Source organism: Odontesthes bonariensis, chromosome 17 (assembly GCF_027942865.1).
Source record: "Odontesthes bonariensis isolate fOdoBon6 chromosome 17, fOdoBon6.hap1, whole genome shotgun sequence".
Classification (NCBI taxonomy): domain Eukaryota; kingdom Metazoa; phylum Chordata; class Actinopteri; order Atheriniformes; family Atherinopsidae; genus Odontesthes; species Odontesthes bonariensis.
In genome coordinates this window covers 26283125-26297905 of record NC_134522.1, presented here as the reverse complement: position 1 = coordinate 26297905, position 14781 = coordinate 26283125, and the positions used below count along the sequence as shown (strand labels likewise).

The window sequence follows — 14781 nt, the reverse complement described above, 5'->3', positions numbered from 1 at the left end:
GAGGCAGCCAGGGTGGAATATACTTACACTGGATCTCCCTGTCTCCCTGCCAATTATTCCCCTCCTGTTATACGCCAATTCTCTCAACAGATTCACCGAAGGTCCCCTGCTGCGGCGGAGCATAACTGTCTTTATTAGGCAGCCTTTTATCAAAATATAAATGCAATTACATTATTGTTGGCATGTAAGCATGATGCCATGTTGTCATCATAGTAGGTTCATTAGTAAAGGTTAGTCTGGAAGCTTGATGTTCTGTGAATGCTCACATCGACCAAAGAGTGAAACTGGTTAGTCTGAGTGGAAATTTTTTTTTTACTGAATTGTACTCTCTTGCACTCGAAGTGTTCCTGTTGTACCGGTGTCACCTTGTCCTTTATATTTCTTGGTATGGTCTTAAAAGCTGATTATAACCATGTCAAGCTTACCTGGAAAAGATACCTTGGAGCCATCAGCTGATCACCATGTGACCATTTGGTCTCCAGCATTGGAGGGCAGTTGTGTATCTTTTCGGCACAGCTGTAATAACAGGAAGCGCAAAGGGTTAAAACTTTTTAATGATGCAAGCGTGCTCTTGCGTTAGTTTGTACTGTTTCGGTGTGTCATGGCTCCCAACACACCTCAAAGGCAGCTGCAGAACACTGCACTTCGTTTGAAGGATGCACATCAATCATTCAATGTTTTCATATCAAACATTCCTCATCCCACAGCTCTTGTTCCTTCTGAATATTGCATGCTTGTATTCACTGGTCACATTTATGAAGGGGAGCTTAGCTTCATGCTCTGTATTCAGAATTGAATAACTAATTTATTGTTTTGTTTTTTTAATCACGTTGTGAAAAACAGATTGGGATTTTTGATACTGTATAATCAGCCCACTCTGAATGATGAATGGCACATTTGGAGTCTACTTCAGCGTTGCTTATTTAAAGTAGCCTCTTGTTTTAAAACAAGGACACAATAAGAATTTTTTTGTACAAAGAGGTGATGATAAATTGATCAATGCTCCCATTGCATTTCGAAACGAATCCATCGTCTTCACGTTGAGTTGCTGCAGCTCTCTCTCTCAAGGTGATTTGAAAGTCAGAGCCCAGCCAGTAAGTCTGAGGCACGGAGGAATGCAGGCAAGGTGACGACACGAAGAGGTTCAAATAATGTCAAGTGCAGAGGGATGATCCAGATGGAAGACAAACTGAATGAACCTAAATTGGGGCCTTCTTGCAGATAAGGTCAGCAGATAAAGAGCACAAATATGAGATATTGTTCCCGTCGCATCCCGCCGATTGCTCGATGATATTTGGAAACCCAACAGTTACTCTAGGATTTGATTTAAGGGTCTGCTGTGTCAGGAGGAGAGAATAGGATGACTCATACCCGTAGGCTTCTGGCAGGGGACCGCTGATACTCCCTATGACACAATTACCCGAGCATCACAAACCCAAAAAAACCAACTATTTGCTGATTCACGATTGACCTGTCAAACATGTCTAACACCTTCATTTTCGCAATATTCTGAGATTGAGTTACAATTTTCCATTTTACAGCTGTGTATTACAGTAATTGATCTCTTCCAGTGTGAACTGCCATTGTTGCATCATTGTTCAAATTTATTTAGTAATTATTTTGACAGAAGTTTGGCTCATTCATTGGAATAGATAAAGTGTAAGTGTGAGATCAACTAAAATGTAAAATGGATCTTTTTAAAAGCTGAGAGCAGACTAAGTAGACTAAATAAAAAAAATAAAAAAATAAATTTGATTTGATACGTAAAATGTTTCTTAAAAACAAGCAAACAAAAGAAACCAATAACATTTTAGACACCAAAGTCATCCCTCTCAATAACGTCTTACGACCAACTGGGTTAGCCGGTGAGCCAATCACAGTGTGTGGATGTGAGGACAATAACTTCATCAGTTCTCTTTTCTCTGTCATCTGGAAAAGCAGCCAAAGCTTTTCATTTGAAAACTTCAGCTCTAATTTCATCGTACCTTCCTAAGGGCTTAAATCGAAGGATTTTGCTTGTTTTGACCCAAACGACTGGGTCAGCCAGGTCAAGTGGGTCAGTGATAGATACATAAGTAACCACAGTGACTGTCAATGTGTGAATGGCCACACAGGAGCTTAAAATTTGGAGTCATCACCAGTCAGTTAGAACTGAAAAACAAACCCCAAAAAAAACAAATATGTCCAGAAAAGATGACGATTTGAACGTCTGTTGCTTAATAATAGGACTCCGAGCATACACTGCACTCACAAAATAGATTTTCTGTGCAACATAGAGAACGATGGGTGTGGGTTCTCTAAAATCCACAAACACAAGACATCTAGTTACAACTCAGTTGACTCAGTTACAAGATCTGTCTTGTTCTGAAGCCAAATTGTATTCCTACTTTCATGTACGTTAACATCAGTTTGATGATATTTTGGCAATTGTCAAAAAGGGAATCAGTGAAAAACAAACTTGTGAGACTCCATCAGTGGCAAAGAAAACTTGGAAGTGTGTCACGAGTAATTTGACAGATTGTTGTGTAATTTTGTTGATTGAATGTTTAATGATTGTGATAGCCAAGACTGTGATTTTCAGAGGAAAAGTGTTTTCTTCCCCACCAGTTATTTCAAATAACAAGAGGGAGCCAGAAACATCAGACACAACATTACTCTGAAATTTATCCCAACCATATTGTTTGTTACTGTCCACCTGAATTGGAATAGTTTTTATGTTATCATCATCCCTATTTGTGTGAATAGCCTCTTGGTCCAAATTCTCAGTAATTCATTTTTGGCCTTTGGAGCTAAATTTCATCATATTTAGCATTTTCTTTATATGTGTGTTCTCAGCCTAACCAGGAACCCATTTATCTGTGGAACGAGTTGAGATTTGTCGTAAAATTCCAGTTTGCAACTGGCTTAATTCTCTATTAGCCCCGCAAATTGATTAAGCTCTCATAGCCAAACTTAAAAAGAAACAAGTTTAGATGAATACACTAAATCATCATCAATTACCATCAGTGGAGCTTTAGGTCTTACGACGTCCTTTTAAGCCTTTTTTGTGTTTGAAAAAGTCTTTTTAGGCAGCACTTTTCAGGTAACGCCTCTTTTGTACTTCTAGTTTTGCTATAATGATTCAAGATTCAAGATTCAAAGCTTTATTGTCATATGTTCAGTTAGAAATGTGTTTCCCTGAACAATGAAATTCTTTTCTTTGTTGCCCGCACTGGATGTCCAAATGTATAATAATAAAAGATAAGATAAAGATAAAAAAAAATGAAAAATTTGCATGCAACAACAATATTCTTAAAGATTTTTAAATAAAATAGAAATATAGAAATAAATATAGAAATCTGGCCTGTATACATAATGTGCAGTAGTGCGCTACATTAGCTGTTTTGTGCAGTAGTCAGCAGTAAAGTGGTTGTGCAAAATTGGAAGTACATTCAGGTAGTCAGTAAAAGACAGTTGCAGTAGGTGACCCCAAGTTCAGTCTTTGGCAGAGTTCAGTGATCTGATGGCAGTGGGAAAAAAAGACTTTTTAAAACGGGTGGTTTTGCACTTCCCACTCCTGAACCTGCGTCCTGAGGGCAGAAGTGAGAACAGTCCGTGCTGGGGGTGTGTGGGGTCTTTGATGATGGTACACAAAGAAAGAGAGGGGGACAGAGACTGAGGGGGCATCAGAGGTTAGACTGTGTCGTGTGATACACGAGTAATATATATTGAATCATACTGGACTGTCTCAATGAGATTAAAAGGAAAGCTCAAGGGGAATCTGAGTTCATATTTTACGATGATTATCAGAATGACGTACACCAAGTGACATTGAAATATTTGGATATGTTACTTTTTATTCACAGTGGTTCTCTGACTGGCAGACAAGTCATCACAGAAAAGCTTAATTTCCGTGACTGAATAATTCTGAGGCAAACTGTAATTCCAAATATGTCTGGATGTTGTGTAAAATTGAAATAAACACAGAATTTAGTGACTTGCAATGACTTAAACTCACAATAGAACATACATAAATATCAAATGTTAATGGTGAGACATTTTACTATTTCATGAGGAACGTTAGCTTATGTTAGATTTAATAGCAGAAACACAGACAACAAAAAAAAGTTGGGATTGGGAGCAAGAAAAGGCTGGAAAGAGAAGTGGTAATAAAGAGTAACTTTGTGGGGAACATGCTGCAACTAATTAGGTTGATTGAGTAGCAGGTCAGTGACATGATTGGGTGTAAACAAGCAGCGAGGCACAAGTCTCCCAGAAATAAAGATGGGCAGAGGTTAGCGAGCTGCAAAATAATGTACCTACAAATTGCAGATCAGTTTCGGAATAATGTTCCTCATTGTACTGTTGTGCAGAATATTCCATCATCTTCAGTCCAGGGACCGTCCAGTTCATCATCAGAGCTCAGTTCAAAAGCCTGCATCTCTGATGGCATGGGGGTGCATTTGTGTTATTAGATCTGTCAACTTGTACATCTGGAAAGGTATATACAGCAACATTGCTCCCATCCAGATGTCTTTCTCAGGGAAGGCCTTGCATATTTCGGCAAGACAATGCTAAACCACACAGTGTGTCTGTTACAGCAGCATGGGTTGGTAGAGGAAGAGTCTGCGTACGGGGCTGACCTTTCACCCAATGTTGAGCAGCCAGAAGCCTATATCAGACAAGAATGGGACAACATTCCTCTCCCAAAGGTCCATCCACTGGTCTCAGTTCCCAAAATGTATGACTGTTGACAGTTAACAAAGTGTTCTTAAAAAAAGAGACTACACAATGGCAAACATGACCCTGTCCCAAATGTTTAGAGACATGTTGCTGTGTTAAAAACCTTTCAGAAATGGGATTCAAATTGTAATCCGCTGTTTTGTCTTATTATTATTTATTTTTCCTGGGGTTGACAGTGATAATTATAGTGAGTTTCGTGCCTGGCCTGATAACTAGTGAGGTTCATTAGATGACCCTGTGCTGTTGTGTCCCCAGAGCAGCGGGAGGCGGAGCAAGAGGAGGGCAGCGAGGGCCGAGAGGAGGGACAGGACTCGCCAATCGCCTGCGGAGATGACATCCACCTTTATGACAACCAGATCAGCCCCGGGCCAGGTCAGAACACAAAGAAAGAGAGGGGGACAGAGACTGAGGGGGCATCAGAGGTTAGACTGTGTCGTGTGGATAAGGAGGGAGGCAAAAACGCAAGGGGAGGCAGCTGGGAAAGAAACATTTTACTGGTGTATAGAAATTAAAGCCAGATTTGGGTACAGAGACATTGGTAGAGAAATTATTGAAAGGGTGGTGACATGGTAGGCATGCTGGGAAAAGTTGAAAGGCAAAGAATGAAAGATGATTGAATAAATCAAAAGAAGACAGACTGAGAAAAATGGATGAAATGATAACATGATGTATTTGCAAGTGAAAGGAATTTAGAAAAATGTCGTTTTAAGAATGCTAACATACAATTCAGGACGACGGTTTGTATATACTGAACACCGACATGAATACCACGCAGTATTGGGCGTTCTGTGATTTCCTTGAACTCTCTCCTTGTCTGGGGCAGAATAATTGTGCTGATGTTTAGTTCAAAGTTCAGTTTTAACTGTCATTCAGTTAAATTTCAGGGAAAAAATGGCTACACGGGTCCTCAAATTAGTTTTATTGCCAGTGTATACAAAGTCTGCCAGACAGATTCTGCACAAAGCGAGTTTACCTTGTTTGTGCTTTCTGGTAAGTTTAAAAACTCCTTCTCGTGCCTTGTGGTCAGCTTTCAAAACACTTGATATGTTTTTTTTTTTTTAATCAGTCACTGCTGATTTTAGCCATCCCCCACCAGCCATATTTCCTAACAACCACAGTAAGTAACTTCTTCTTTGGCGTTTTACGGCAGTTGAATGTCAATTAACAACATGACTATGAAACTTTATTCCTTCACAGTCTTGAAAATCAACAAACAACAAAGATTTGGATTTACTGTAGGCTGCAAAGTCTTGAGTGTAGTCTGTCACTGCATCAATGCAGAGTCTTGCACATCTGCATTGTCATGCATCGCTGAATCAAGAAGGTTTCTTCCCTCTTATAGCTACACCTCCCATCTGATATTTACTGGCCAGTCCAATGAGTGCGGTCAAACAATCTTTTTTTTTGGTATTGGCACAGAGAAGCTACCAGCGGCATTCGATCATAATCACTTATAGCCAGTAAGCCCCTTAACAGTCGGGCATTTTTTGCCTGCAGCTCCTAAAAAAAAAAAGCATACCCAAAGTAAATTGAAAGCTGTTCTTGAACTTGGAGTAGAGGGCTGGTTGAGAACAATTTTCACCCACAACAGTCAGAATCTCAGTAAGTGCTACTGTCACAGAGTAATATGAGCTTGAATACAGTGAAAAAGATTGATTTTTATGTCTGCCAAATTTTCTTAAAAGTGACTTTAGCATAGGGCTGCGGACTGAAAAACCCAATGGGACTACAGCCTGAAGTCTTACCTAGTCCCACTTCAAATTTGACAGTAATACAACAAAAAACCCAAGTATTTTGTACAGGTTTTCTAAGGATAGGACTAGGTGTGCTAAAGCTGTGCCATTTGGAGAGCCTTAGGGAAAAAAGGCTGCCATTCCTGAACGCTTCGACATACAGTCATGATCTTGGGCTCTGATGAAAGGTTACACTTGGGACTGTCTTATCTCCCATCCAGATCCTCTGTCAGTATTACTGACAAAGAGTATCAGAAGCACAAACACATTTTGTCTATAACCAGAGCTTTGTGCATACAATAAAAGTCCAAACCAATAGTATGGTCTAAATGCAATTAGTTTATATACATAAATAATTACATGGCAAACAACACTGAACAGTATTCACAATTTGTATTGACATTATTTGCTGTTGGCAAGATGCCAATCATTGTAGCAGTCTCTGCCTGGCTCAAAGCCCAGGGGCACATCACATGTGGCACACTTCACAGGAATCTTGGTCTGGCAGTGTCTGCACCTCAAGCATCCAGCTGTGCTGTGTCCTGATATGTGCACAGGTTTGAGATGACTAGCAAGAAATGGCCCAGGCTCAACTGAGGTGGTAGAGCCCGTCTCTGCCAACTCCAAGGTTAAGGTCTCCCTGAATGCCTTCTGGTGCAAAGGAACCTCACCTCTGCTTCTGCCATGTTCTTTGTGCAAGATGCATTCACAAAAGCAACGTCCATGAAGTGCTAGAAGAAAGTTTACTTCTGTGTTCCGTGCAAGGCCTTGACGTATCTTATCAGGCCATCTGATGCACCGCCCCCCCTCATATCAAAATATGTCCAGCAACCAGTGTTGTTTTTGACAACCATCTTAGATTTAGTCTTAGTCTTAGTCTTTTGGACTAAAATGCTTTTTAGTTTTAGTCACATTTTAGTCACTTCTATATGTGATAGTTTTAGTCTAGTTTTAGTCGACGAAAAGTCAAAAAGGTTTTAGTCTAGTTTTAATCAAAAAAAAAAGAAAAAAGAAGTATAGTCTTTTAACAAATTAATTTCGGTCAATAAGTCAATAAGTATATAACGTACACACAAAGAGATAACCACACCGTCACTGAATGTAAACATGGCTAAACAAGCTGCTAAAGTGACACACACATAATGAATTGACGTTAGCGTAACAAAAGCTAACTTTAGCCTGAAGTTAGCAGCCCATTTGCGCCAGGAGTATGTGGAAAACGTACTAATGTATTAGCTTACTATGAAATTTATCGATTATGTTAACAGCATTTGTAACTTACCTTCGAAAAAATATCCTTGTGGCGAGCCTTAAAGGATAAGACCGGTTTTTTTACACTGGGCCCTTGATTTCACATTATAACATGATGTTCTACTCACCCCTGCTTGTTGTTGGTCATTTGGAGCTGTTCCGAAGATATTCGCGAGGCGTCTGGCTGCTCTCTTGAGATATTCGGCCATGAAACGGTTTCCTATGGGCAAGCTTATACAGGCACAAACTATGCTGTTTATAATTTATTAATTACTGTACATTAGCACTGATAACGTGGAGGTGCGTCGCTTACTTAAAAAAATCCGGGTTATTGTAATTTTGATTTTTTCGTCGTAAAGTGGGTGCTACTGCCACAGACAGCCCACAGACCTGCTGCCTATTCATTCATTCGGCTAAAATTCAAAATTAGTAACCCGGGTTTTTTTAAGTAAGCGACGCACCTCCACGTTATCAGTGCTAGTGTAGAGTAATTAATAAATTATAAACAGCATAGTTTGTGCCTGTATAAGCTTGCCCATAGGAAACCGTTTCATGGCCGAATATCTCAAGAGAGCAGCCAGACGCCTCGCGAATATCTTCGGAACAGCTCCAAATGACCAACAACAAGCAGGGGTGAGTAGAACATCATGTTATAATGTGAAATCAAGGGCCCAATGTCAAAAAACCGGTCTTATCCTTTAAGGTGCCGCTTAAGGTTGGTCGTATTTTTTCCGCCTACTTTGTGGCCACATTTGTCACCGTCTTCCTTCACAATACACTCTGTTATATTATCTGCTGAGTTATATTTAAAATACACCCATATGTCGTCTCTACGTTTGCGACCACAGAGCCACTGTGTTGAAACTGCCGCCGTCATCATGGTCCATTGTCTGATGAGTACCAACAGTGTGACGTGTTGAGCATGTTGAGCGCTGTACGCCAGGTGGTGGGCGTGACCAAACAAGGACAGAATGCAGCAGATACTTTTTAGGTTTTAATTGACACACACAATAAGCAGAAATGTCATGCATTTTAAACGTCTGAAAGATCACCCACTAACATTTTCGTCCATTCTCGTCTCGTCAACGAAAACTCACACACGTCTCGTCATGTTTTCGTCATCAGAGAGCTATGTTTATCTCGTCACCGTCTCGTTATCGTCATGAAAAAAAGTGTCGTCAACAAAATGATTTCGTCATTGTCATCGTTGACGAAAACAACACTGCCAGCAACAAATTATTACATTTCAAAAGGCAGAAAATAAGAAAAAACAAAGAAATGTATTTTATAATACAAGAAAGACTGAGCTGTGTATATAAAAATTAACACTACTTTTTGCTCTTTTTCGATGTTTGCTTTATTGATGAGAATGCTGCTGAGTGATAACCCTGAGCCCACATTTTCTTTTGGGAACAATAAAGTATCTCTCTCTCTCTGAGTGCATTCTGGGAGTGAGTCTGTGGAGCGTGTGGTGAGTTTGCTGAGAGTTTGTGAGTTTTTCTGACTGTTTTTCACGTGTTATTGTGATGTGAGGGGTTTGTGGTTGTTGTCCGGGTAGTTTACTGTTGTTTTATGGTGTAATTTGCTTGAGGCAGGGTTGGTTAGTAACGGATTACATGTAACGGCGTTACGGTAAAAGGATACAAAATAAAAGTAACTGTAATCCGTTACAGTACAAGCAAAAACGATGTACTCAGATTACAGTTACATTCAGTGAGAATGGGGGTTACTTAACAGGATTACAATTTGTGCGAGGTTGCAGTGACAGAAGTACAGAGCGGCAGGGTCGGACTGGGGAAAAAAATCGGCCCTGGCCATTTTCCCCGGGACCAGCCCCCCCTCAGTATTAATTAGTATCTCCAATTTAATTCAATAAAAAACCGAGCACAGACCTCAGCCAACTCCTTGACGTCGGGTATGGTTGGTAACGTTACGGCGGCTAGCATTAGCAACGAGGCTGCTAGGCTTGCTAAATCGGTAAGCATTAGGCTACTGAAGAAAACTAGTCTTTTTAGCTACGTTATATTATCATCTTTCTTCTCGGCTATAAGTTAACCTTTGTTTACGGCCACTGGCCCTAACCTGACGCGCCAGCTGTCAAATCACCGGAAGTTTTCACCGGAAGTACTGGCGCGCACACACAAGCAAGGGTGTGCAAAGAAAAATAAAATGTGATGTAAAAGTCTTACTTTGCATATTTATTACTAAAGTAGAGCACTTCATTGTCATTGCACATGTATTAAAGGGGTAGTTCGCCATTTTGCACATTAAGCCCTGTTTTTAGGTAGTCTGGGGTGAATTATAGATGTTCTGATCACAATTTGGACATTTGGTGCTGAACGGAGCATTTAGGTATCCACTGCAGCAGTCCCCCCACCTTTGCATTGAGTCAATGACCACTCAAGCAAACAATCATAAAACGGCATTAAACTTTCGTTTGCAGAGACATGAAACTCACCGTGTGGTCTGTGGTGGACAGCGATACGTTGGCTCGAAAATCACCGCGAAATACGCTTCCAGAGAAGTTATATTACCATTATTGTCCGTCTTCATTGATTTGTATTGTACACAAACAACGCACTATCGCCACCTAGTGGCTGGATGTCTTGCTGCTGCTATTCAACGGTGTCCGGAAAAATAGGTCCACCAAATGCTAAAACAACTGTTAGAAGGCACATTTCGCTGCGATTTTCGGGTCAACGTATCGCTGTCCACCACAGACCACACGGTGAGTTTCATGTCTCTGCAAACGAAAGTTTAATGCCGTTTTATGATTGTTTGCTTGAGTGGTCATTGACTCAATGCAAAGGTGGGGGGGCTGCAGCAGTGGATACCTAAATGCTCCGTTCAGCACCAAATGTCCAAATTGTGATCAGAACATCTATAATTCACCCCAGACTACCTAAAAACAGGGCATAATGTGCAAAATGGCGAACTACCCCTTTAATGAAATGCAGTTTGGCATCTTATCAAGTGTAACGCGTGCAGATTGTATAGCATTGTCCGCACTGTCCTGCTGAGGAAAGCTGGATGTCTCTGCGATGACAAACATTTGTTCCTGGTCCAGTTTCAGGCTGTGGATTTAACTGGATTGACAACATTCTACCGGTTGGTGCTCCAGGCCTGGCAGATTTTAACTTCTGAATGGCAGACTGGGACCACACCAGGGATGTGGATCTTTGAAGAGCCTTTCTTTGGAAACATCACCATCACCTTTCAAGTCCTGTCTTCTGCCAGCCTGAGACTGGTGAAACTTGGCCATCTAATAAAGACATCCGTCTTTTACCTGGCAGACCTGCTGTACATCAAGTCCACCAGAGTGTTGCTCAAGCTGGTGGAGGAGGTCTGTGCTTCCCTGCCAGCAGGCCTCAGGGCGTTTGCTGAGAACCGGAGTCTTATCTGACCAATGGGATGATGAATGTGACTACGCTTTTTCTTCCCTGGCTGTGTCTCCAGCTGTGGGACAATGGCGGCCAGAGGAAAATGACCTGCTGAGTCTGAAGACCCCAGAGTCCACAGACTTTGAGACTCTGAGGAAGAAAGACATCTACTTCCTCTGTGTTAAGTTCTTAAACTTACGCTCGTTAGCAGGGGTGAAGGTGTCGAGGTGGACTGAGGTCTTTGGGTGAGATCCTCCCCGAAGGGCTGTTGGCGGTCCCTGTACAAATCTCCTGTCAACAAACGGACAGGAGACCTCCAGTGGAGGATTGTACTCGGGGCCATATTACGAACAGGTATCTGGTGCACCTTGATCCGAACATGGGGGACGGCTGTCCTTTCTGCTCCCAGTCAGAGACCGTATTCCATCTCTTTGTCCAGTGTCCCAGATTAGAGGCTCTGTTCAGACACCTTCAGAGTTGGTTTAAGGGGTTTGGTCAGGTGTTTTCTTTTAGTCTTTTATTTTTGGGCCACGATATTTTCCCAAAGAGAAGTCTGTCCACTAACTGATCAATTTTGTTTCAGCGACGGCTAAGTTGGCCATCTGGAAGACCAGGAAGAACCGGGTCAGATGTGAGGGGTCAGAAGACGTGGTTGCCATGGTGATTGGGCTACTGGCAGCTCGGCTCAGAGTTGAATAAATTTTTCATAAACTAACGGAAAAAACACAGGAGTTTGTAAACATGTGGGGAGTGAAGTATGTCCTGTGCTCAGTAGGAGAATTTCATTAGCTATTCAATGCGCCACTCCAAAGTAAAATCCGCTGCAACTGGTTCGAGCCGCACACATAAGAATAGGTGCAGATACTTTTGACGTATCAATGAGTAATTGACTATTGTGCCCCAGCAGACAGGGTAAATAGTCATCTATTGGAGCAAGTCAGATGCCAATCAAAAGTTTAAAGCCCAGAGCGGTTTCGGAATCATGGTGTGGCTAACACATACATGCTAACTGAAGTTATGATCAAGAATGTGCGGAAAAATATGCATCTGACGAAATTTTTGAAAATTTGGCGCCACAGACAGTGTCTTTGTGGGCGTAAGACTTGTTGTAGACCAGTGCTTCTCAAAGTGTGGGGCGCGCCCCACTGGTGGGGAACGGAGACATGGCAAGTGGGGCGCGACAAACGGGAGGAAATTTTAAATTTTATGCCCATCTTAAATGCTTTTCTTTATTGACAATAAAGATAATATTTGTGGCTCGGACCAAAAAGGAGCCAGCACCATCACAAACACTATCTTGGTCGAGGATTCACGGTTGCAATGGTCGGTGCAGAGGACAGACCGATGTGTGCTCTGTGTCTGAAGCCGTTAGCAGCGGACAGCATGAGGCCAAACAAATTAAGGAGACACCTGGAGATAACACGCTAGTGATGTGCGATTCGTGAGTCAATCGTTCAAAACTCGAGATTCTTTTTACTGACTCAGGAGTTATGAGTCATTGTCTCCATTAACTCGTTCACTGACTCACCGCTGCTACTGTCAGCTAACTGTAAAGAGGAGACATGCCACACAACTATTATTCTAACTGCAATTGCGTAAATGTATAAAGCTAATTGCTGTATTAGCTCCGTGGCTGAAGCGGCGCTAATACAGCTCACAGCTCGCGCTCCCTCCCAGCTCGTAGAGCCCCTCCCATACCCGAGAAACTCGCCAGCTCTCTGCTCCACACAGTTCAGGACTCATGATTTACACTCGACTCACAGTTCACAGGCAGCTCACAGCTCCCTCTCCCTTCCAGCTTTATTTTGAAGGAAGCGGGAGTTCATTCAGTCTGTACATAATTATTTTATTCTAATGGTGCAGTGTTGAATGTTAGAATATTATTATTTTTGCACTATTGTTTAGGTTATTTAAATGTTCTATTTGTGCACAGTTTCATACATTTTATTATAATTTTGCACTGTTTTGCAATGAATGTTAATTTATTGGCTATTTGGGTTATTTGAATTTTTTTAGAGAGAAAGAAAGAAAAATAAATGTTTGGCCTTGGAGACTTCTTGATTTTTAGCCTTTTTCACAATGATTTGGGACGTGGTTTGGAACTTGTTTGTACCTTCCGTGGCGCACACTCTGGGTGATTGATTCAAGTGACTCGAAAACCCGATTCATTTTAGTGAGTGACTCATACAAACTCGAGTATCCCATCACTATAACATACCCCTGTCATGTTAACAAGCCACTGGATTTCTTTAAAAGAAAATCGACAGCAGGAGCAACGCCTGAAGGCTTCGTCGGTTAACAGTCAAGCACAAATGGCCTCATATAAAGTTACATACAGAATCCCGAAATGCAACCACATGCTTCTCAGCTTTGGCATCTCTGAAAACAAAATACAGATCTCAGCTCAACATTGAGCATGACTTGAGAGTGGCAGTTTCAAGCCTGCAACCACGTTTTGAGAAGTTGTGCAGTGCAAAACAGGCTCATTGCAGCCACTAATGCAGGGATAAATTTTAGTTGTTTTTGTTTTTTGCACAGATTGCAAATTAAACGCTTTTATTTTCTCTTTTTGAACTTTGTGTTATTTGATGTTATTGATTTTGATTCATTATAAAATATGATGTTACTTGGTGTTAGTTCAATCGAGTTGAAATGTAATTTATCAATATTTTTGTTGGGGCGACAGGGGCAGGTGGGGCTTGGAAATCCCCACTTGTTCAAAGTGGGGAATGACCAAAAAAGTTTGAGAACCACTGTTGTAGACTAACTATTTTACTGGAGTACATTAACTGGACCCTTGCCAACGTAACAGGACCGTTTTTGTTGGAGTTGCATCTTTTCTTAGAATACTGTGAGGCTTTATAGGTGACTTTGACACAAAAGTGTTCACTGTGTCCACAGTTCTGATTGTATCCTGGATTGCCATGCATCATTGGAATCGCAAGACCCTTAGCTTTCCAACGGCATATAACATATTTAGGTACATATAAAGGGGGGCTGAGGAAAACCCCAGATTTGGCCTGAAGTATGAAGTATTCCTGCCGGCAGGAATAAAAACATTAAGGGGTTAAGAAGCCTTTACACATTAAAAGATAATGTGGAACTTTATGTTGTGCTGAATTAAAAAAAACTATCTGAATGTTTTGGGAATTATTTTATTTCTTTAATTATATGAATTATTTTCATATATTATAAGATTTTGATTGCACGTGGGCACCGACAAAAAAGCCCAATATTGTTAGAACATTTTTGTGCAAAGTTAGTGTCCGTATACGTCCATCTGAAGCTAGATCTCTGAACTGTGCGAATGTAAAGCGTCAGAGTGAGACTGAATCCACCTGAAATCACTTGTTGAAAGACACACATAGAGCCTCTCTTGAAAAATGACCTAAATCTTCTCTGGTTTTTCAGTTCTTTCAGTCTTTCATCCATTGATAGCCTGGATCGTCTCCAGCCCCAACGCATCCAAATCTGGAGTCCATCCGGAGCCTGATATCAGGTTGTGACAGGCAGCTCTTTAGCTGCAGGTGCAGTTGATTTTGACCCCCAAACTAAAACTCCATAGGTCAACAGGTTGCAGTTGCCATGGTAACAGTCCCAGGTGCAGTACCAGGAGACTAGGAATGAGAGAGAGTATTGCCCCATTCCTTTAAATGTGACAGGTGACCATGTCACTCCATCTGATTTTCCTCACA

General features: G+C 41.3%; 1 protein-coding gene across 3 annotated transcripts in view; it reads left to right on the top strand.

Moving 5' to 3' along the window:
- Positions 1-14781, top strand: part of slc4a11 (solute carrier family 4 member 11) — a 90990-nt gene that overhangs the window by 23710 nt on the left and 52499 nt on the right. For 2 of the 3 annotated variants that reach the window (XM_075447504.1, XM_075447502.1), the window contains exon 3: positions 4978-5094. In XM_075447504.1, coding sequence (XP_075303619.1) covers positions 4978-5094 — 117 coding nt within the window. The remainder of the gene's footprint in view (positions 1-4977; positions 5095-14781) is intronic. The other variant, XM_075447505.1, reaches the window with a different exon arrangement.